Source organism: Nannospalax galili, unplaced genomic scaffold (assembly GCF_000622305.1).
Source record: "Nannospalax galili isolate Female #2095 unplaced genomic scaffold, S.galili_v1.0 scaffold724, whole genome shotgun sequence".
NCBI classification, from domain to species: domain Eukaryota; kingdom Metazoa; phylum Chordata; class Mammalia; order Rodentia; family Spalacidae; genus Nannospalax; species Nannospalax galili.
Window position 1 is genome coordinate 135,749 of NW_008350617.1, and position 23,933 is coordinate 159,681.

Sequence of the window (23,933 nt, forward strand, 5' to 3'; positions counted from 1 at the left end):
AAGACCAAGGTGCTTATCAGCTAGGTTCCCTTTTCTCAGGAGCATGAGAAGTCCTTGGGATCCTGTTTGTGAGGGGGCAAAGCTATCTGAACCTTAACACCTTCATTCCCAAACCTGATGCCATCTAGAGGTGCAGGAATGGACTCATTCTCTCTGCAAATTAAAGCATAAAAAGGTAGGAAAAAGTGTTACTGGAAATCTTGGAGTCTCAGTAGAGCCATCATATGATTCCTGGGAAATCAGGGCTCCATCTTGGGGTTCTTAGTCTCATCAATAAAAGAATTTAAGGAATGGGCACTCACAGAAGCTCATGGACAATTTTTCAGGGTTTAAAAGGAAAACCCCAGGTCAGGCAAGCTGCTTGGGAGAATGGAGAACAGAAGGAACAGAAGTCATGCTGCTTTTGAGAATAGGCAGTTTGGAGGTCAGCCACCTGGAGGCAGGCAGCCACATGCCAGCGAGGGGAACTTTAAAAAAACAGTAAGGTGCCACACAGCTTTAATCCCAGCACTCGGGAGGCAGAGGCAGGTGGATCCTCTGTGAGTTCAAGGCCAGCCTGGTCTACAGAGTGAGTTCCAGGACAGCTGGGGCTACAGGGAAACCCTGTCTCAAAAAGACCAAAAAAAAAAAAAAACAAAACCAGTAAGGAAACCCAAAGGGTTACTGAGGGAGTTAAAACCATATAGAAAACAGATGAGAAAGAAACTGTTATGCCTCTCTGAGGAATGGCAGGCAGACTCAGCTGAATCTCAAGGTGGCTTATAGACTGCACTGTGGGAAGGAAAAGCACATTATCTTTCAATGGGCCTGTCTTCCTAAGGGCTGGGCCCTAACCAGATCCCTGACCTGTGCCACTGGATTAACCCTTAAGGGAGGAGGCAGCGCAGGCCTCCACTTAAGAGGTGGATTCCGTTCTTTTACAATTCCACCACACACTAGGTCACTGTGAACAAGTCACATGACTTCTCCGGTTCATCCCCCACATCTATAAAATGGGAATGAAACCATTTTACCTGCAGCAACATGATGGGACTCAACCAAAGACCCTGTCTCAAAAAGACAAAAAAAAAATTATATATATATATATAATTTCACTCTGCACTAGAAATGGTTTCCTTTGTCAGTACAGTGATCTTTTTCTGCCACCTGGGCCTGTTACAATAACTCCGGCTTCACAACCTCTCAGATACAGATGCTGAGAAGGGACAGGTATCAGATCAACAGACATTGTTTTGGTAATAACCGGATCACTTATCTGCAAACTCTGTCCCCATCCATACAGGAAGTCTGGAGGGACGGTTTCTGATTCCTGGGTTGGGCCACTGATTTAGGCAGTTGCAATTCTTCCTAAATCTTTCTTTAAACTTGATGATCTCTTTTCTCTGTCCCCACAGCCATGGCCTGTCTCTGCCTCAGGGGCCTCTCACCTTAACTACACCCCTCGTCTGCCACACTGCAACTGGTACCTAACACACCTAAAACTGTGTGTCCCCTGCCAGGTAATTAGCAAACTCCTTGACCTGGTATCCAAGGCAACCTCTCCAAGGCTGAGCTCTTAACATTCTAGGACTATTCTTTCATCTACAACACCAAACTCCTCACTGGTCTAAAACAAGCTCAACAATATTCAAGATTATGAGACTTTGCATTTGTTTATGCTACCTGACATGCCCAGCCTCTCACCCTACCTCCTTCACCACCTGTCTATACATTCCTACCTGTTCTTCAGAATCCCAAATGCCACCCGAGTCTGCTGTCAACCTCCTTAATCAGACTGAAGGCAGTGGCTATATCTTAGTCAAAACCAATTTCCTAGGGTTTGGACTGATAGTTTTCCTTTAAGTAAAAATGTTATCAGATGCTTCAATCTGTGAACAAGGTGCCAAGGGATGGTGTGTGTTTAGGGGGACAGAATCATAAACTTGTATATTTAAAAAAGAGCCTCAGATCTGGATACAAGTGTTTGTTTTTTTCCTGGTGTTGGAGATGTAAACTCAGCGCCTCAAAGAAAGAGGACTCTATCACTGAATCTCGTCCCTAGCTTTTTACTCTTCTTAAATTTTGGGAGTCTCCCTAAGCCGTCCAGACTGGCCTTAGACTCATTCTAGCTCAGACTAGCCTTGAATTCATGATCCTCTCGCCTCGGCCTCCAGAATAGCTGGAACTAACGCCCGCACCACCAGGCCTGGCTGCAAGAGGTACTGAAGAATTGGACAACTACTGGGTCGCCCTCAGCCACACACCTGCCTAAGGTGCCCCTCTACCAGGCCTCCCCCGCAGCACCACCCACCGTGTGTCCCCGAGGCAGTGGATGTCCTACTCTGTGCACAGGACTACTAATCCCACGGGCAGCATCCCGCCCCTCCAGTGCTGCCCACGTCCGGTCCCTCGGGGTACAAGAGACACACCCCTAAAGACAAAGCGACTTCCCACCGGAGCACCTTTCAGGCCGCCGTCCAACTAAACCAGCTTGGGGCGCCTTCCCACTTTCCTCTTTAAACCCTGCGAGGGCGGTTTGCGCAGGCGCACTGGGCCGTACTGAGGCCCCGCCCCCTGATCCTGGGTAACGGCCTGCGGAATCTGAGCGCCGGGAGCGGCGGATAGCGAGCGAGTAGGTCGGGGCTCGGCGACGGCGGCTGGCGAGGGTCAAGCTTCCTCGGGAGGAGCTCAGTGAGGGAGGGGTCTGCGAGGGTTGGAACGCCGAGGCCCGCAGACGCTGGCTCGGGTCTGCGGGCCTCGGAGGCTCCTGGGGGAGGGGGTGGGGCTAGCGCGTGCCCGATCTGGCTTCCCGCTCGCCCGCCTGCAGCTTCGGCATTGCCAGGGTTTTAAGGAAAATTGCAAAGCCACGAGCAAAAGCTGAGAGAGATCGGGGAGCGGGAGCAAACTTCGCCCGGGGTGGGGGCCGGAGGGCCCCCTGGGAGGGCGTAGCCGGAGCGCTGGCCTCGCCCCTGGGATTAAAGTCCAACTGCATTTCCTCATAGGCGTTTTAAAGTTTTTGGTGATTCATTTATCACTCATTTATTTACCGCTCATTGAATTCTGTACCAGCGGAGAAGTGATCTAGGCCAGTGCTGCTCTTATGGTACATCCAGGAAAGAGGCTCGAACCCTAGACACTCTTGACAGAGAAGTACAGGAACAGCTTCCAAAAGTAAATCAGGAGTTTGCGGGGGGGGGGGGGGGGGGGGGGGCGGTGCTCCAGAGGGAATGCAGCTTTAAAGCCCAAAAGAAAACGGCCAAACAAGACCTGGGGTGGGAGAGAGGTTGGTGTGTCTTGGTCACCGAAGATGCTTTCATTAGCATCTGTTTGAGTGCCCGGGGAAGAGAAGAAGGTGGCCAGGGCTGGGCTAGTGTCAGTAGAGACCAAGGTGGAGGAATTGAAAGCTGTACATTTAGGAGAATCCACAGGACTGGAAGAAAATGGGGTGTGGGAGAAAAGTGCACTGGAGCAGGGTGAGAGTCAGAGAAGCAGACTTGTTACTGTGTGTGTGTTTCATGTTTGTGTGCATGTGTGTGTGAGCTTATGTGTGTGTGGAAGCCAGAGGTTACATCCTGTGGTTTCTTCAATCATTCTCCACTTTTTTTTTCTTTTTGCATGTATGTGTGGTATACATTTGTGTGTATGTGTGTGTGTGTGTCTGCATGTGTGCAGGTGTATTTGTGTGCCTGTGGAGGCATGGACTTCGGGTGTCTTCTTGGCCACTTTCCAGTTCATCTCTGCCTCCCAAGTGCTGGAGTTAGAGGAAGCTGCCATAACTGCCTGGCATTTTTGTAGGTGCTGGGGATCTGAATTCTAGTCTTCACGTTTGCACAGCAAGTGCTCAAGTGCTTTACCTACCGAGCTGTCTCCCCAGCCCTCTAACTTATTTTTATTTTATGTGTATGAGTGTTTTCCTTGTATATGTGTAAGCGCACCCATGCATACAATGCCTGTGGAGGCCAGAAGAAGGAACTGGAGTTATAGATGGTTGTTAGCTGCAATGTGGGTGTTGAGAATCAAACCCAGGTCCTCTGCAGGAGCAGCCAATGTCCTTAACTGTGAAGCCACCTTTCCAGCCCTTCTCTAACTTAATTTTTGAGACAGGGTCTTGCACTGAACCTGGAGCTCCCTCACACTTGCCGATCAGCAAGCTCTAGGGATCCAGCTGTCTCTACCTACAGCACTGGGATTACAGGTGTGTCCCACACTACTGTGGCCAATTATTACATGGGTGCTAGGGCTCAAACTCAGGTCCTCATGCTTATGCAGCAAACACTTTGCCAACTGAGCTGTCTTTCTAGCCCAACCATAGCAATTATTTTTATGTCTTATCTTTTTCTGTATCCTTTGAACCTAGCCAAGGGCCTAGCATTGGTGATTAGTTTGCCAACTAAGCAAAAGCCCAGCAACAGACAGATATTGGAATCCAAGAATGTAGAGATGGGGACTACCAGGGCTCCATTGCTCTAATGTTGGAGTCATCATGGGTTCTTGTTCTGACTCTGCCATTAGGCTGCTGTGTGACCTCTGACAAGACGCTCTCCACTTGTTTAGTGGGTGCAGCTAAAACAAGCTCCGTGTATAGAGCCCTGCTATAGTTTGAGTATGTTTATTCCAAAGATCCATGTGTTGGAGGCTTTGTCTCCAGTGTGGTGAGTTTGGGAGGTGGTGGGGCCTTTGAGAGGTAAGGCTTAGCAGGAAGTACCTAGGTCATTGAGGAAGCTGCTCTTGGAAGGAATTGATAGAGTTCTTGTGGGACCCTGAGTTAGTTCTTGGAGGAGTGAGTTGTTATAAGTGATTCTCATCCCTGTCTTGCACTATTTGGCCCCTCTTGGTCACATGCCCTTCTTTAGAGGGCTCTCTGCCATGAGGTCCTTGCCAAAGCCAGCACCATGCTCCACAGCCTTCAAAACTGTGAGCTTAGTATGCTGTTCGTCTAGGCGTAGTGGCTCCCGCCTATAACACCAGCACTTAGAAGGCAGAGAGAAGGATTGCTGTGTGTTTGAGGCCAGTCGGGTGACATAGCTATCCCCTATCTCGAAAAAATAAATTAACATTAATAAACTTCTTTTCTTATTTAAAGTATTTTTTTGAGACAGGATCTTGCTGTATAGCCCTGGCTGGCCTGGCATTTGCTAAGTAGCTCAGGCTAGCCTTGTACTTGCAGAAAATTTTCTGCTTCAACCTCCTGAGTGCTAGGATTATAGACGTGTGCCACCATGCCCAGCTAATAAACTTGTTTATAAAGTTATCTAGATTCAGTTATTTCATTATAGGGACAGAAAACTGACTAATAAAAGTTACAAACACTACTGAGAAACTTCACACTGATTTTTCTCATTTAATCATCGTCCTTACTTATAAGGGAAATAATATTATGGACTCAAACCCGGGTCTCTCTGACTCCAGAGTCTTATTCTTTATTATGACTATTGTCCTGTACTCACCCAAAGGGCTGTTGTTGGGAGCCTCTTGAAATCATGTGCTCATGCTTTCAAAGCACTGTGCTGAGGCTGGCAGACTTGTATAATTGATCTTAAACCAGCTTATTCATGAGGAGAAAGGCAGCTGAAAGTGATGGATGTGGGGGCTGGAGAGATGGCTCAGCAGTTAAGAGCACTGGCTACTCTTGCAGAAGACCTGGCTTTGAATCCCAGAACCCACATAGCCACTAACAACTGTCCATAGCTCCAGTTCCAGGGGAGCCAATGCCCTCTTCTGTCCTCCTAGGGTATTGCATGACAAGGGTGCACTTACGTGCAGGCATACGCTCATACACAGAAATTTTATTTAAAAAATTAAAAAAGTCATGGATGTTAGCTGTCATTGTCTTACTCTTCCTGAGGACCAATGAGTTGGGCAGCCATGTTTGGTTCTTAAAATTAAATGGCAGCATGGCAAAACAAAATTAGTGTCCAGATGTTTCCAGGTTTTATCCAGATCCTTCTAAACCCCTGAACTTGCCTCAAAAATGAATGAGTAGTGAAGTGTAAGTTGGTACCTTGAAGCATCTCTGGGAACCAGTCCAGTGACTTCTGTTACATTGGGTTGGCCAGTTGTATTTCAGTTATTTCTGCCCTGCTAATGGGGTATCTCAAAAATATTTCTTGTTTTGTGCTGTGGTGATAGATGTCCATGCATAGAATGTAGTTGTTTTCTGCTACTAAATTTGCTTCTGGTTAGTATAATGGAGGAAATCACCTTATCTATATTTAATGATTTTCCATAAAGTGTCTCTTCTCTGCTTCCTGAGTTCTGACATGAGTTGTTGGAATAAGAAGGGAAATTAGCAGTGGGCAAGGTGGTTCAGTGGGTGAAGGTATTTGCTTCCAAGCCTGATGATCTGTGTTCGATTACTGGGACCCACAGGTGGAGGAAGAGAACTGAATCCTGCAGGTTGTCCTCCGACCTCCACATACGTGTTATAGCAACCCTTGTATGCGTGGGGCTGTGCACACGCACAGACAAATACAATAAAAATTGTTAAAGAAGGAAATAAATGATCTACTTCAAATGTACCCATTCCAGGGAAACATGTTTTAAAAAATGCAGACTTCCAACCCCTTCCTCCTTTGAAGCCTCTTGGATCAGAATCCGTTGACCCAGGAAAATATATTTCTTCCCAAGCAACCCAGAATGTTCTGCAATGTTTGGAATCCACTGGTTTCTCCCTTACCACTTGTTTCACAAGTAGGGGGGCTACAGCTCTGGGAGGGGAAGGAGCTTGTTCCAGTCACACTCAGTGCCTCCAGTGAAGTGGAGAGTCCGAGGACCTGGACTAGAATCTAGCTAGACCAGTCATCGTCTAGGGCAAGACACTTCTCTCATGCTCGCCTTCCATACTGTGAGAATAGTGCTGTTGTTACATTGAGAATCCAAAGAGAAAACCCGTGGAAATGCTTTGTCAATTTGTTTTGTGCACATGGAAGAGGTGGAGCCAGTTTGCTCCCTTGTACCCACACTGCCTTTTCAGGGGAACCCTTCAGGGTCCCACTGTGTTGGAGGTAGCCACCAGCCATTTTAAGTGGTTGCTGGTGGATGCCCCAGGCCAGCTGTCACCCAGCTATCTTGTCTGTCACAGGTCAGGAATGGCCACCAACTGGGGGAGCATCTTGCAGGATGAGCAGCAACTGGAAGAGTTGGCACGGCAGGCCATAGACCGGGCCTTGGCTGAGGGCGTGCTGCTGAGGACCTCGCAGAACTCCAGCTCCTCGGATGTAAGCTTCAGTCCGTTCTCACAGCACTGACCATGCTGCTCTGATCCCACCCTTCCAGGTTGGGGACAGCTTCTTTTGGTCAAAGACTGTATCTCTTTGTGTTCGTTTGTTCATTATCTAAAATTGATTTCTAAAAGTATGTAAAGTAAAAAGCAGCATGTTGGAATAAGCAAATTTAAGTCTGGGGTTTGAAGTGTGATTTAGGCAGTTACTTAATCTCTGTCAGCTGGACTTACCTGAAATAGGTAACATTAATAAGACCTAATTAGGTATGTAGGAGAATTGAGAATTTACCTGAAGCACTTTGTCCAGGGAGCTATTATTTAGTAAGATCCCCTAATGTAATTGTTTTGTTCATTTGTTATTTTCTTTTTCTTTTCTTTTTTTTTTTTTTTTTTTTTTTTTTTGAGACAGGGTCTTCCTGAAGCCCCAGCTGGCCTGGAATTCACTGTGTAGACCAGGCTGGCTTCAAACTCAGAGATCTACCTGCCCCTGCCTCCTGAGTACTGGGGACTAAAGAGATTTGACTACATGCCCAGATGCAATTAGAATCTTTTTAACTTTTTTTTTGTCTTTTTGAGACAGGGTCTCCCTGTAGCCCCAGCTGTCCTGAACTCACTATGTAGACCAAGCTGGCCTTGAACTCACAGAGATCCGCCTGCCTCTGCCTCCCTAGTGTTGGGACTAAAGGCATGTGCCACCATGCCCAGCTTCTTTTTAACTTTTTAGAAAATTTTAGCCAGGCGTGGTGGTGCACACCTGTAGTCCCAGCACTGGGGAGGCAGAGGCAGGCAGATCTCTGTGAGTTCAAGGCCAGCCTGGTCTACATAGTGAGTTCCAGGACAGCTGGGGCTATAGGGAGACCCTGTTTCAAAAGACCAAAAAAAATTTTTTTTAAGTGTATGAGTGTTTTGTCTGCATGTTTGTAAGTGTACCCACGTCATGAAATGCTTGATGAGGCCAGAAGAGTGTGTCACATCCCCTGTAACTGGAGTTACAGACAGTTGTTGGCTGCATGTGGGTGCTGGTTATCAAACCCAGGTCCTCAGCAAGAGCAGCCAGGGCTCTCAACTACTGAGCCATCTCTCCAGCCCCAGTGTATCATTTTGAGAAATACTTCATCAGAGATACTTACTGTTGTCCACATATCTTCTGGTGTTGCATGTGATACTTTTTATCATAATTATGAAAGTAACCAGGTTTCCTGTAATTATTAACATTTTATGGGGTTAAAAGAAGTTAATAAAATTGTCACTTCACTGATTTATATCTAGGTCAAATATGCTTGTAATTAATCCCACCTTTTTCCAGTTTCTGAAGGTCTGATGTGTTGAGTTTGTCCTCAAATACAAAATTTTTCTATGGCATTTTCAGTTAACACAATTACAAATTGACGGTACTTTCAGGACAAAGCAGAACCAGACAGTTCCTTTGGTGTTCCCATCACCTGACTCTGACTTTTGCTGCTCTGTCACACTATCTGGCTGAACATTGACACTTTTTAGTTTACAAGTGTAAAGAGACCATCTGGGGTCTGCTTTATTCTGTTGTATAGTATTCCAGTGTGGATGGCTCAACAGTTTAATTTTCTTGCATCCATGGCTAGTTAGGTGACTTCTGATATTCCTGTGACTGCAAGTAGTACAAGGAACATCTGCCTGCCTGCTTGGGTATCTCTCTGTGTTTCTCTAGGATTGATATGTCAGTGTAGAACTGCTGTGGCCAAACCTAAGACTCCCCTCCTTTAGCCAGGCTCAGTGCCTTGTGCCTATAGTCCCAGCACTGAGTGTGTCTGGAGCAGGAGGATTGCTTGAGATCATGAATTTGAGACCTGCTTGGCAGCTTACTGAGATCTCACCTCAAAACAACAGCCAGAGGTGGTGGTACATGCCTTTAATCCCAACACTCAGGAAGCAGAAGCAGGTAGATATCTGAGTTCAAGGCCAGCCTGGTCTACATAGTGAGTTCCAGGTGAGCCAGGGCTATACAGTGAGACTCTGCCTCAAAAAACCAACCAAACAGAAAGTCAGTCAACCAACCTAATAAAAACCAACCACCCCTGCCAACCCAACAGAAACCCCAGCAGCAATAACGACCAAGCAAAAACCAAAGAAAACCCCACTGTCCTTAAAACGAAACAAGAACAAAAAGGAAAACTTGGTCTTGCAGCTGGGTAACATGTTCAGTAATACATTTCATGACTTAAAGTTCAAGTTACAAGAGTTTGGAGTAACCTCCCTTCCACATTCCCTCTCTACCTAGTTCCCCTGTCCAAGGGCAACCTGTGTTTTATCCTTTCTGGTAGTTCGTGCACAACAACTAAATAACTACATATGTATTTCTCTGCTACTTTTTTGTTTGTTGTTTTGAGGCAGGATCTCACTGTGTAGTCCATATCAGCCTCAAACTCGCTGTCCTCCAGCCTTAGTCTCCTGAGTTGCTGGGATTACAGGTGTGCACCACCTCGCCTAGCCCTGCCCCCCTTCATGTACAAAGACATGTCCTAGACTAGCTCTTCTGTACTTTGCTGTTTAGCTCCCTCCCTCCCTTTCTTCCTTTTTCTTTCTCTTAACTCTATACCTTAACACCACCCAACCCATTCTAATGATTAAAGAGGTACCCACGTCTCTTTTCTTTTTCTTTTCTTTTTTTTTTTTTTTTTTTTTTTTTTTTTTTTTTTTGTTTTGTAGACAGGCTGGCCTCAAACTCACAGAGATCTGCCTGCCTCTGCCTCTCAAGTGCTAGGATTAAAGACATGCACAACCATGCCTGGCTACATCTCTTTCTTTAACCCAACTATATTCTTTTTTGTTTCTGTGTGGCTCACATATATTATGGGTGAACAGTCCAGACTCAGGCTGCACTTGCTGAGGCCCAAGTACAGGAGAATGGCCATTACCAAAGGCCAGCTGATGCTGTGGCAGTCAGCCTCAAACTTTGGAAGTAGTTGTTCCAGTTCTGAACCTGAACTTTGTGAAATGTCTGAATCCAAGATAGAATTCTGTTTCCCCTTTCAAGCTTTAGTTTATTCTTTTAAAAATGTATTTATTGGCCCATGCTTTTAATCCCAGAACTTGGAAGACAGACAGATCTCTGAGTTCAAGGCCAACTGGTCTACATAGAGAGTTCCAGGCCACTTGTAGCTACAGGGAGACCTTGTCTCAAGAACACCAAAAAAAAAGAGACCTCCCCCAAATGTATTTATTTTTACTTTATGCATATGAGTGTTATGCCTGCATGTATTTAAGTGTACCCATGCTGTGCAGTGCCCACCGAGGACAGAAGAGGGCAGCAGATCCCTTGGAACTGGAATTACAGAAGGGTATTAGTTTCCTTGTGCGTGCTGGGATTCAAACCTGGGTCTTCTGCAAGAGCAGCTAGTGCTCTTAACTGCTGAGGCATCTCTCCAGCCCCATTGTTTCTTCTTTCAATAAGTAGATATTGTGTGAAAGTTTAATACTTAAGTCTTTCTTGGATTTAATGACGCCTACAAAAGGCACAAATCTTCAATGAGATTTCTTTTTGGGGTGGAGGTAGTTTGAGACAGGGTCTCACTTTGTGGCCTAGGAAATCATGACAATGCTCTGCCTCAGCCTCCTGAGTGCTGGGATTATAGATTTATACCACCTCACCTGGATTTTGGTGAGATGTCTCTTATTTTAAATTTTTATTATTTTCTTTTTTAATTTTTAAACTATTTTTTTATTATAAAAAGTATTTAAGTGTGTGTTTGTGTGTGCGTGTGTGTGTGTTGCGAGTGAACACACACACATGGGTGCAGTACTGGAGTTGCAGGCTGCTGTGAGCCACCTGATGTTGGTGCTGGGAATCAAACTCAGGTCCTCTGGAAGAGGCTTTTAACCACTGAGACATCTCTCCAGCCAAAAAATGTATTATTATTTGCATGTTTGTGTATGTATGGAGACACCCATGTGTCACAGTGCACGTTTGGAGGTCAGAGGACAGCTTTTGGGAGTTGTGCTCACTTCCAACCTTGTTGAGGAGGGGACTCTTTTTTCTGTTGCTGCCTTGTGTACTCCAGGCTAGCTGGCCTGAGAGAGCCAGGAAATTCTGCCTCTGCCTCCCACCTTACCTTAGGATTGCAGATACACATCACCACGATTAGCTGTTTTTGTTTTTGTTTTCTTGAGGCAGGGTCTGTCATCCCTAGTAGCCCCAGCTGACCTGAAACTCACTATGTAGGTAGAGCAGGCTGGCCTCCATCTCACAAAGGTCTGCCTGACTCAGCCTCCCCCTGCTGGGATTAAAAGCGTCCACCACACCAGTTTCACATCTGGCTTTTTTATATGGGTCTTCTAGGTCTTTACCCACTGGCCCATTTCACTGGCTCCCTCAATGAAATTTCTAATCCAGAGAAAAAGACAAGGGGTGAGTTTGTGTGTGTGTGTGAGTTTGTGTGTGAGTGTGTGTGTTTGTGTGTGAGTGTGAGTTTGTGTGTGAGTGTGTGTGTTTGTGTGTGAGTGTGAGTTTGTGTGTGTGGGTGAGTTTCTGTGTGTGTGAGTTTGTGTGTGTGAGTTTGTGTGTGTGTGTGTTTGTGTGAGTGTGTGTGTGTTTGTGAGTGTGTGTTTGTGTATGAGTGTGTGTGAGTGTGTGTTTGAGTGTGAGTTTGTGTGTGAGTGTGTGTGTGTGAGTTTATGTGAGTTTGTGAGTGTGTGTGTGAGTTTGTGTGAGTGTGTGTGTGAGTTTGAGTGTGTGTGTGTGAGTTTGAGTTTGTGTGTTTGTGTGTGTGTGAGTTTGTGTATGTGTGTTTGTGTGTGTTTGTGTGTTTGTGTGTGTTTGAGTGTGTGTGGTGTGTGAGTTTGAGTGTGTGTGTGGTGTGTGTGTGTTTGTGTGTGTGTTTGTGCGTGTGTGGTGTGTGTGTTTGTGTGTGTGTGAGTTTGTGTGTGTGTGGTGTGTGAGTTTGTGTGTGTGTTTGTGTGTGTGTGTTTGTGTGTGTTTGTGAGTTTGTGTGTGTGTGTTTGTGAGTTTGTGTGTGAGTTTGTGTGAGTTTGTGTGTGTGTGTGGTGTGTGTGAGTGTGTGTATGTGTGTGTGTTTGTGTGTGTGTGTTTGTGTGTGTGAGTTTGTGTGTGTGGTGTGTGTGTTTGTGTGTGTGGTGTTTGTGAGTTTGTGTGTGTATGTGTGTGTGTGAGTTTGTGTGTGTGTGAGTGTGTGGTGTGTGTGAGTGTGTGTGTTTGTGTGTGTGGTGTGTGTGTGAGTTTGTGTGTGTGTATGTGTGTTTGTGTGTGTGAGTTTGTGTGTGTGTGAATGTGTGTGTTTGAGTGTGTGTGGTGTGTGTGTTTGTGTGTGTGTGGTGTGTGTGTTTGTGTGTGTGTATGTGTGTGTGTGTGAGTGTGTGTGAGAGTGAGTGTGTGGTGTGTGAGTTTGTGTGTGTGTGTTTGTGTGTGTGTGAGTGTGTGTGTGTGAGTGTGTGTGTATGAGTGTGTGTGTGAGTGTGTGTGAGTTTGAGTGTGTGAGTTTGTGTGTGAGTTTGTGTGTGTGGTGTGTGTGTGAGTTTGTGTGTGTGTGTGTGTGTGGGGTGTGTGTGGGTTGTTGTGTGTGTGTGTGTTTGTGTGAGTTTGAGTGTGTGAGTTTGTGTGTGAGTTTGTGTGTGTGTTTGTGTGTGTGGTGTGTGTGTGAGTTTGTGTGTGTGTGTTTGTGTGTGAGTGTGTGAGTTTGTGTGTGTGTGGTGTGTGGTGAGTGTGTGTGTTTGTGTGTGTGTGTGTGTGTGTGTGTGTGTGTGTGCGTTCTGACTCTTACCAGGCCTGCTCTATACCAGGACATCCTAAACTTGGAAGACTTGGTGAGTCAGCCAAGGTTCTCACCTTTTGAGCTCCATGTGTAGTTGGGGAACATGCCAGAGGACAAAGTTAAGTAATCTCAGTTGAGAGGAAACACGGGCTGTGTGCTGTGCAGTTAATACTCTCATTTATTGACTACTTACTGTGTGTCAGGCACTATTCTAAACCCTCTGGAATTGCTGACTCATTTAACTTTCACCACAACAGAGGTGAAGAAACCACAGCTCAGAAAAGTTAAGTACCTTGACTGAGGTCATTTAAATGGTGGACTAATGGGTAGGGCCAGAGTTAAATCCCAAGGACTAGGGCTCCTAAGACCATGTTCTGCACACCCTCGCTTTGCTGCCTCTCTTGGGACACCTGAAAAAAGTAGTAACTCATTTGATTAGAGGGGTTGGAATGAGGATTCTATACAGACTAGACCTGAGAAGATAAATGGGGGAAAGGAGCAGTATAGCAGAGACCCAGCAGTAAGAAGAGGAAAAAAATATTGTACGAATGATTCCTAAAACTCACATGGTGGCTAACTATTCATAACTCCAGTTCCTGGGGCTCTGATGCCCTCTTCTGGCTTCTGTGAGCAGGCAAAACACTCATACCAAAAAAAAAAAAAAAAAAAAAAAAAAAAAAAAAAAAGAAGAAAGAAAGAAAAAATGCAGCTGAAAGGCAAGGCATGTCAATGGATATAATCAGGTCACCAGACAGCTAAGAGATGTTCAGCAGTGGGCAGAAGGACTGTGACCATCACCCTGTAGATGAGCATAGCAAACCAGCCACATGTGGGCTGAAGATTTGGCACCTGCAGTGTTAGGGAGTGACTTCATATTTTTGAATAGGCAGTATATGAACTGGGTGCAATATTCAAAAGGACATTCAGTGGAGAGGAAGGCTCCTTCCTCCGGGCACTGTTTCCTTCAGAGGCAAGCATCAGTAAACATGGACTGTTATCGTCTACCTAACTTTTTTGTTTTATTTTGTTTGTTTTGTTTGGTCTTTTTGAGACAAGGTCTCCCTGCAGCCCCAGCTTTCCTGAAACTTACTATGTAGACCAGATTGGTTTTAATCTCTTAGCGATCCATCTGCCTCTGCCTCCCTAGTACTGGGATTAAGGTCATAGGTCACCACTCCCAGTTAAAAATATTTTTTTAACCAGCATTTTTGAAAGTCAGGGCCAACGTTTAAAAAAAGGGAGGGGAGCTAGAGAGATGGGTCAGTTGGTAAAGCACCTGCTTAGCAAGCGTGAGAACCTGAGTTGGATCCCAGCATCTATACCAGGCACAGTAGCAGGCACCTATTATCCCAGGGCTGGGAAATAGATGGGATCCCTGAAGTTCATTGGCCAGCCAGTCTAGTTAAATCTATGAGATTCCGGTCCCGTGAGAGACTCTGTCTCAAAGAAAAAAAAAAAAAAAAATCAGATCATCTGACAGCTCCGGCCCATTCTCCTGCATGGTAAAGGTTACCTAGAGGAGCATTCCGGCTGCCCCCTGGATAAGACGCAAGCTCCTTTCATCTCCATCACACCTGCTGGTCTCCCACCACAAAGCAGAATGCTGTTGTCATATACTTGCTATAGTTTTTTTTTTTAATTAAGAGCTGTGTGTTTCTTCATACGTGTGCCTTCATATGGTCAGCAGAGAACAGCTATGTGCTATTAATCCCAAATGCAAATAGGTGTGGTGAATTCTGGATGGGGCAGAAGGAAGTCTTGGCAGAAAAACTCTGGGAATTTTTCAACTCAGATGGGACTTGTTGAGAAAGACAGTTTTCTGGATCTTAAAGCCAAGAAAATACCCAACAGTCAACTCACGTGCACTTTGGGTGTTAGGTCACCCTTTACATGATTTGCAGGAATCCATGCCCCCTGGTTTTTTGAGATAGGCTCTCCCTTTTCTGTATGTATAAAAAGGGGAAAATATATTTGTGAACAAACATATCAGTCTAAATATATATGAGAATACCATTTGTCTCTGGAGAAGGACTAGATGACCCAGGCCAAAATGAGACTAAGACACTTCTCACTATGTCTCTGTCTCTGTCTCTGTCTCTGTCTCTCTCTCTCTCTCTCTCACACACACACACACACACATCTCTCCTCTCTTTCTTCTGAGACATGGTCTCCCTGTAGCATTTGCTGGCCTGGAACTCACTGTGTAGACCAGACCGAACCTGATCTCACAGAGATATGCTCTGCCTGTGCTGGGACTAAAGGCATGTACCACCACACCCAGCTCTCTTAACTTTTGTCTGATGTGTTTGTATTATCTAATTTAAGGTAATATTAAAAACAATAAGTGTATAAATGCCAGGTTCTACCACCATAAATTCATACTACTGTAATGGCAAACTGATATTAACTCAGAGTTAAACTTGGGACTGTTTCATAATTCAAGTCACAAAGTCTGTTTATCATTTCTCATCCCATGTTCTAGTTTGTTTGTGTTAGAAATCTCAGAAGACATTTTCCTCTTCTGGAAACACTATCCTAAATGGAATTTGGATTTATTGACTATGTCAAAGTCAAAGAACCCAGTATGTAACTAAATGCCAGGCCTGTTAGCCTGAATTACCATCTCCAGCACCAGGACAAGGAGGGTGGCACTCCTGGCTTCTACTCAGGGAGCCAGAGTTCACTTCTACTGCTGACCTGCTGGTAGCACTCTTCTTCTACCCCAGCCAGAAGGCCAGGGACCTGGGGTGTGAGCTCCTAACATGAGGATGGACTTGGCTTGGCTTGAATATCAGCCAGCCAGGGAATGGGGTGAGGGTGTGTGTTGAATGTGTGGGAGTAGTTTAGTAACCATCCTGATTCAAATCCCAGTAGCACTCACCAGCTGAATATATTTTTGAACCTATTACTTAACCTCTATCCCAAGTTGTCTGTTAAGTAAGGATAATAATAGTAGTATCTTCCTCACAGAGTTAAATGATGAATCTATCTTAAGTGATTTTTTTTTTTTTTGGGTGAGGGTTTTTTTTTTTTTTTTGGTGTTTTTAAGACAGGGTCTTCCTGTAGCCTCAGCTGGCCTGGAACTCTCTATGTAGACCAGGCTGGCCTCGAACTCACAGAGATCCCTGTGCCTCTGCCTCCCCCCAAGTGCTGGGATTAAAGGCAAGTGCCTCCATGCCCTGTGAGGGTTTTGTTTTATTGTTTGCTTTTTATTTATTTATTTTTAATTCTGTTAAATTAAATTGTCCCAGAGTCTAAAAACTATAGTTGTTCCTTTTCTTCCCTTTTTTCCACTCCTTCCTTCTCGGGAATAACTACTGTCCTGCAGTTGTTCTCAATGCATGTAGGCCAGACTTACATGGTGTTGTGTTTATAGGAAGATACCCCATTTACAGTGGTTCTACCTCTGTCCCACTCTCTCATTGATCAGGTGGTGACCTACGCCCCGTTCACGCTCTTCCCCTCACTAGTCCCCAGTGCTCTGCTGGAGCAGGCCTATGCCGTGCAGATGGACTTCAACCTGCTCGTGGACACTGTCAGCCAGAACTCTGCCTTCCTGGAGCAAACACTGTCTAGGTACTGAGTACTGAGGCCTTCAAGGGCCAGGACTGCTCAAAGCAAGGATTGGGAATACTGGAGAGCCAGGAGGTGTTGCTGTGTCAGCTGACTTGGTGGGGTGGGGGAACGGGTATGCCCTGGGGGAAATAAAAAGTAGGAGTTAGGAAAGTTGGCTTCTAATCCTGGCTCTACTGTTTGTTTATATGGCCTCAGGTCCTTTTCCTTCTCAGTTTCTTCATCTGAAAAGTGATGTTGGCTTAAATACAAGGTTTGGGACTGGAGAGATGGCCCAGCAGTTAAAAACACTTGCTGTTGTGGAGAACCCAGTTTCGTTCCCAGCACCCACATGGTGGCTAACAACCATCTGTTACTCTAGTTCCAGGGGATCTGACACCCTCTTCTGGCCTCTGTGGACATTGCATGTATGTGGTGCACTTACATACATGCAAGCAAAACACTCATGCACATAAAATTTAAAAAAAATAGATAAAATATTAAATCTGTGGTTTCTTCTAGAACTGATATTCTGTGATTCTGTGGTCAATGACCCCTGCTTCATGACAAAAATCTCCATTTGGAATTATGGAAAATGGCCTAGTCTTGGAAGAAAACGGGATAGGGAAGGTTATTTAAAGTCAGATTTCCTACTTCTCCTAAGCAGTGGCCCTTTCTTGTCACCTCAGGCCTCATACCTGTGGGTAGGACAGGATGCAGGCTGGGCCATACCCATGACACGGTGAGCAGCCCCTGAGCAGCTCACCATAGTCAACCCTTTGCCTCTTCCTGATGGAGCTTTTTCCTTTTTCCCCTTCGGGTCCTGAGGCAAGTAAAATTTCTCAGTTTATTCTAGAATTAAGTATAAATTATTTATTTTAGAATTAAATATATATTTTATATATATGATGTATGTATAATTGTATATTTTTGATTAACTTTTTTAAGTAGTTTTTTTTTTAAATTATTTATTATTTTTATTTTATGTGTATGAGTGTTATGCCTGCATGTAAGTAAGTGCACCTGTGCCATGCAATGCCTGCAGAGGACAGAAGAGGCTGTTAGATCACCTGGAACTGGAGTAACAGACAGTTGTTAGCTGCCATGGGGGTGCTGGGATTCGAACCTGGGTCTTCTGCAAGAACAGTCTTTGTTCTTATCCACTGAGCCATCTCTCCAGCCCCTCTTTGATTAACTTTTTAAAATATTTTTTCTTTGGTCTTTTTGAGTTATTTTTTTTATTTTATATGTATGAGTGTATTGCCTGCATGTATGTAAGTGCACCCATGTCGTACAGTGCCAGAGGAGGTCAGAAGAGGGCATCAGATTCTCCTGGAGTTAGTTACAGACAGTTGTTAGCCGCCATATGGGTGCTGGGAATTGAACCCAGGTTCTCTGTAAGAGCAGCCAGTGCTCTTAACCTCTGAGGCATCACTCCAGCCCAGCTTTTCAACAGAAAGCTAGATTATTTTGTGAGAGATCAGATCTTTCTGAAATGTGCCCTTTGCTGAGAGGGTGAAGGCAGGAAGAGTTCGTAATGGAAACCATTGACTTGAGCTAAACATTCAATGGGCTGTGAGCACATGAACCTGTTACCACCTTCCTTCTCAGGACTGGCGGACTCCGTGCTTCTAGAGTATAGGAACTACAGGCAGCCTGGTTTATCCCATTTACACCTGATAATGTGATTATGTGGGAAGCCTGCTCCAAAGAGCATCTCTATAACCCCTGCCTTGTTTGTCCCTTTCTTCTGTCACACACAGACACAGACATAGACACAGACTCGAGTGCACATGCACAGAGAGAGAGAGAGAGAGAGAGAGAGAGAGAGAGAGAGCTAGCCAGCCTAGGTTTGAACAGTGTCACCTCTTCAGAAAAAGGAAAATGTGACCCAGTTTTCCTGGGGGCTCTCCTCCTCACCAAGGACTGAGACAGTCCCTCTGAAAGAACCCACTCTTGGGGAGAACTGGTTGTGGGCAGAGATGCTTCAAGGCAGACTACTTGGCTACCCCTGCTGCTCTGCCACAAGCTCCCTGTAACTAGATAAGTCTACAAGCCTACCTGGACTAAGGTGCACAGTCTGCCTTGAGTCTTGAGAAGCAATAAATGTTGTGTTAATGACCTGTGAACGCCCCCTCCCCCCACCATAGTTCTTCCTAAGGCTCTAGAAAACCTTATGGGGTAGGCCCCTACTACAAGTCACAGCAGCACACTGGGCTAAGATGATGAGCCCACGTAGACCTACCCCCACCGTCATGCAGTTTCTAGCCAAGGAGAGATGAACTTAGTTGTCACACAATCAAGTGAAAATTGCAGCTTCAGTCAGTGCCATAAAGAAGTCCACAGTCTGTAGAGCACCTAGCAGAGGGATCTGACCCTGTTGGTAAAGGCTTCTCCAAGGAATGGCATCAGTGACCTAAGAAGGCCAGGATATTTAGCTTGGGCCTGAAAAGTCTTACTGGTACACAGCATAACTGCCCTGGAGGTTGTCATGGAGGAAGACACTTGTCTTGGAGGTCCCAGAGCACCAGGGAAGCTATAGAGAGCTAACTGTAGGTCAACCAGAAAGTTAGCAACCATCAGAGCTGTTGAGGAACTGTCCAGTTTTTTAAAAAATTCTATGACATTTACTTCACCACAAGCCTGTGATATAAGTACAATGGTCTTCCTCTTCTTAGAGTTGAACAAATTAAGATACAGACAGGTGGTAGGATTCTCTGAGAATTGTTTGATAGTGGGTGGTAGAGCTGGAATTTGAACCCAGATCATCTGACCCCAAAGTGTCTTCTTAGTCATTATTCTCTACTAGATTAGAGTGGGTATTCAAGACCCAGAAAGGGTCCAGGAGACAGTGGGTAGGGACTGCTTGACCTATAGGATCTCACGTAACCTGGAAAATGTTCTGTCTCCTCCTCTAGCACCATCAAAAAGGATGACTATACCGCTCGTCTCTTTGACATCTATAAGCAAGTCCTGAAAGAGGGCATTGCCCAGGTAATGGTCCCTTTTTTCTCCCTTACCTGGAATCTGCCTTTTTTATCCCTGGTGTTTTGTTTTTGTTTGTTTTGTTTTTATCAGAAGAATTGGCCTCAGTCTTGATCTTACAGGGATCTACCTCTGACTCGTCATCCCTGGGCTTACACATCCCAGTGACTGGTCCTGGGATAAGAGAATGATCCTTCTCGATTTGGGAGTATTAGATGGCGCTCCTTATTTCTACATGAAGTGCATGTACCTCTTTACTCTGTGGCTAGACTCTCAGAGTCAGCCCCTGTGCTGGTGTCCTCAGCCTTCAGTTTTCTCCACAGACTGTGTTCCTGGGCCTGAATCGCTCAGACTACATGTTCCAGTGCAGCACAGATGGCTCCCAAGCCCTGAAACAGATTGAAATCAACACTATCTCTGCCAGCTTCGGGGGACTGGCCTCCCGGACTCCAGCTGTGCACAGGTGGGGTCCTGGGGCAGCCATAGGGCACACCTGTGGGGAATGACCTGATGGGCTTAGAGTCAGTGGCTAAGCTAGGGATCTCCTACCATGACTGCTTTCCTGGGCCCTAGATCATGTTTTCTTCACACCTCCATCTTGCTCTCCACAGCAGTTTTCAACTTGTAATCAGATCTTATTGTATGTCAGGGAAGAAGGGACTTCATGGCTTATCTAGGCCTGTCCCTCTGTTGTGCTAGTTACCTTCAAGGGGCCTCTGATAGGAAGGGCTTGACATAGCTGAGGACCTGAAAACAGTTTGAAGCCCAAAGCAGGAGCTTCCGTCTGAGAGCTGGCCACAATAGGAGCCTTCTTAGCAGGGATGCTCCAGATGCTGTGCGTCCGTGTAGTCAGCTCCAGATGCTGTGCGTCTGTGTAGTCAGCTCCAGATGCTGTGCGTCCACATAGTCTGCAGCACGTAGTCTGCAGCAGGAGTCCAGATAGCACCTAGCGCCCAAGTAAGGGACTTGTGTTCCCTTGGAAACTGAGTTGGGGGTAGAGTGGTGACTGTCTCAGGGTTCCTCAGGACCTGTTCTTCAAGGTAGAAGGTGAGGGCAACTCAGCATATTCCGGATAAAGAAAACGCCCAGGGGTGTGATGGTAAAGGAGCTCCCAAGCACTCAGCCGATTCTCAGAGTCATGTTCGTCTATGTATCTGTGAGGTCATGGGCAGAGGGTTCTTCTGCTCCTTCCAGTCACTGAGCATCTCTTTTTTCCAACAGACATGTTCTCAGTGTCCTAGGTAAGACCGAAGAAGCTGCCAAGATCCTCTCCAACAATCCCAGCAAGGGACTGGCCCTGGGGATCGCCAAAGCCTGGGAGCTATATGGCTCAGCCAGGTAAGAATGTGAAAAGATGACATCAGTACCTGCTTTAGCATCAGCATTTGTGGGAGGGGCAGCTTCTCATTTTTTAGGAAATGAAGGGATTTTTCTAAGAATAGAAATTTAGACCTTTAAGCACCAAAATTATTTTAAAGGAGTTTTGGGCTTTCTTCTAAAATAAGAGGTGCTGCCAGGTGTGGTGGTGCACACCTTTAATCCCAGCCCTTCGGAGGCAGAGGCAGGTGAATCTCTGTGAGTTCAAGGCCAGCCTGGTCTACATAGTGAGTTCCAGGTCAGCTGAGGCTACAGGGAGATCCTGTCTCAAAAAGACCAAAAAAAAAGAAAAGATGCTGACTCTAACATACCGTTTTCTGTTGACTGGAGGTCATTATGATGGCTGTCCATGATTTCATCATGTCCTCTAATGCAGTGGTGCCACCTAGGGTTGGAAGGGCATATTCCAGGCCCTTGACTTGCCCCAAGGGGCTTTAAGTTCTATTTTCTCTGTAATATTCCCGGTCTGTTTCCCAAACATCACCGCTTTTTACTGCTGTCAGTGTGCTTGAATTTGGAATTCTCTACTGCCATCCCCTTGACTCCTGATTTGCTGTGTTTTGGAAAAGCAATAATCCTGGTTGTTAGAGTCATGTCTAAAGAGTTCCAGGACCTCTTTGATGAGTAAATGCGTCAGTTTTGATCTGGAGATTTTATGGTGTCCATTTTAACTGCTTAGAAGCATTTTCTTTGCCTTCTTCCTATTTCTCAACCATGTTCCAGATATATGAAGATGCTAGATAGTTAAGGGGCCACTACTAAAGCTATTCAGTGTTAATATAGTACTGATAGTTCTGCCTTAAGGAGCACTTACCAGTTTACATACAGGATTTCATTGAATTCTCAGAACAGTTGCTTTGAGGTAGTACTGTTCCTCTTTCCCATTTCACAGATAAGGAAACTGAGGTTCAGAGAAATGAAGTGACTTGGTTCAAAGTCAAATGGTGAGTTAGCAGTAGAGCCCAGTATTAAGTTCCTTCTAGAACGTGCATATGTAATAACACTGTTGCCTTTAAGAGCCTTTCTGGGCTTGCTAAGCCTCACTAAGCTCCAAGAAACCTCAAACTCTGAACACTTAGAAGTCTTTAGGCAAGCAGTGTGTCAAGTAGAACTCTTGGCTAGGTTTCATTTTAAGAAAATGAAGCCAGAAGATGGATTCCCCTGAGAAACTGCCAATGGACAAACTGTACTGGGCGTCTCCTGCCAGGCTGAGAGCAAATCCTCCTGTGCCCAGGGTCAGGCTCTGGTGGAAAAGAGCTCTGTGGCTACTGAGCCCGTGGTGGTGTCACCCACTATGAGGCTGCTAGGCTCCCCTGCTGGACCTACTACCATGGCAGTCCTTTTCTTTTCTCTGAGCTTTTCCCCTTATTTGTAAGGCATCGATGATACTGATTACTAGAGGGGTAGAAATAAAAATTAAAAGACATCATGCCGCTGAAAAAAATGCTTTAAAACTGTCAGTTTGATGAAGTCAGTAATAATAATAGTAAAACTAAAAATTAAATAGCTACCATTGAATAAGTAGCAGTTTTATTTTACATTCAGTGTAAACTGAAGGTCAGAAAAGATTAATTAATAATTTTCCTGAATCGAACCCAGGTCCTCTGTAAGAGCAGACAGCACTCTTAACTGCTGAGCCATCTCTCCAGCCCCTCTTATTTGCTTTTTTGAGTAGGGTCCTGCTATGTAACCTAGATTGACCTTGAACTCATAGTAATCCTCCTGACTCAGTCTCCAAGTAGGGAGACTGTAGGCATGTACCACTACTCCTGATTATAAAATTATGATTTCAGTTTAGACAAACTCTTTCAAAACATAGGGCCTAACTGGCAGGATGGCTCAGAGGTTAAGAGTGCTTCCAACACCCTCTTCTGGTCACCATAGGCATCTGCACATACGCGGTGTACATTCAGACAATTATACCTACACATACAATTACGCCTACACATAAATAAAAATAAAGGCAAATCTTTAAAACAAGAAAAACATTGGGCTTATAGTTAGAATGAGTAGAATAAAAAGGGAGATTCTTGATGTTAAAAGATTGGGAAGTATGATCTTATTAACATTTCTATTTTATAGACGAGGCAATCAGGACTCAGGGAAAGAAACTGACCTGCTCAGGGCATACCACTGGCAAAGCGACCACTAAGACTATTGGGTCCTCTCCCTAAACCAGCAGGCAATTGCCACTTTGCTTTCCTCAGCTGACAGCTTTCTGTGTCCTGCTGGGTCCAGACTGATAGGTAGAGAATGGGCGGGAGTGAGTGGCACGGATGGAGGAGGCACGAGCAGATGGATGAGGCACGGAGGCTCAGATGGAATTCTCAGCGGTACACAGATTTATTTCACACGGGGCACCTTTCCCTCGGGAAGGGAAAGATGTCGGTGGAGGGAAAGAGGGAAGGGAAGGGAAGGGAAGGGAGGGGAGGGGAGGGAAGGGAAGGGGAGTCCACGAAGGGAAAGATGTCCGCCCACAGGTTGTGAGCTGGGACTTTACATATGGGGGCTTTAGGGTGTGGAATCAGGGAGGGGGAAGCAGGTAGGTTTAGGGTGTGGAAGTGTTTACTTTTTCCCTCTTAAGATGAGAGAAAAACAGCTTCTAAAATCTCTGGTTATCAGGTAGAATCTGCTTATCTTTGGAGGTCAGAGGAAAGACAGGCTGCTTCTCAGCAGAGTTTGTTTCCCTTGACTTCAAAGGTCAAGGTGAGGTCCCTGTTGGGGAGGGAGGGAACTGCTATTTGGAACCCTAACACAGACTGCTAAGAACTGCAGCTGGTGGGAGACAGAATGTGATTCTGGGCCTGGCTCCCACAAGAGCATGCAACTCCATTTGCCTCCAGCCTCTAGCCTTCTTCCTCTACCTGCACCAGGTGCCCCCCACCCTCACGCCTACCCATGAACAGAATAGTTCTGGGTACAAAATGAAGAGCAAGGCCTTTGGCCTTCAGGCCTCTCAGGGCAAGGTGGCCTTTGGAGAACACCACTTCTGCTTTGTCTTCCAGGTTCCAGATCAAAGTGAAGACTCTTCTTAAATGTCATGTCTGACCTCTTCAGACTTCAAGCAGGCTGGG

The 23,933-nt window shown here is 45.6% G+C and overlaps 1 protein-coding gene across 2 annotated transcripts in view; it reads left to right on the plus strand.

Annotated features, from left to right (window-relative positions):
- The first annotated feature begins 2,478 nt into the window (after nucleotides 1–2,478).
- The window catches only part of Gss (glutathione synthetase), a 32,810-nt gene continuing 11,355 nt past the window's right edge, over nucleotides 2,479–23,933 (plus strand). The window contains exons 1-6 of one of the 2 annotated variants that reach the window (XM_008847873.3): nucleotides 2,479–2,611; nucleotides 7,061–7,196; nucleotides 16,376–16,521; nucleotides 19,416–19,491; nucleotides 19,806–19,945; nucleotides 20,704–20,820. In XM_008847873.3, coding sequence (XP_008846095.1) covers nucleotides 7,068–7,196; nucleotides 16,376–16,521; nucleotides 19,416–19,491; nucleotides 19,806–19,945; nucleotides 20,704–20,820 — 608 coding nt within the window. In that variant the 5' untranslated portion in view covers nucleotides 2,479–2,611; nucleotides 7,061–7,067. Of the gene's footprint in view, nucleotides 2,612–2,998; nucleotides 3,151–7,060; nucleotides 7,197–16,375; nucleotides 16,522–19,415; nucleotides 19,492–19,805; nucleotides 19,946–20,703; nucleotides 20,821–23,933 lie in introns of those variants that run through there. The other variant, XM_008847874.3, reaches the window with a different exon arrangement.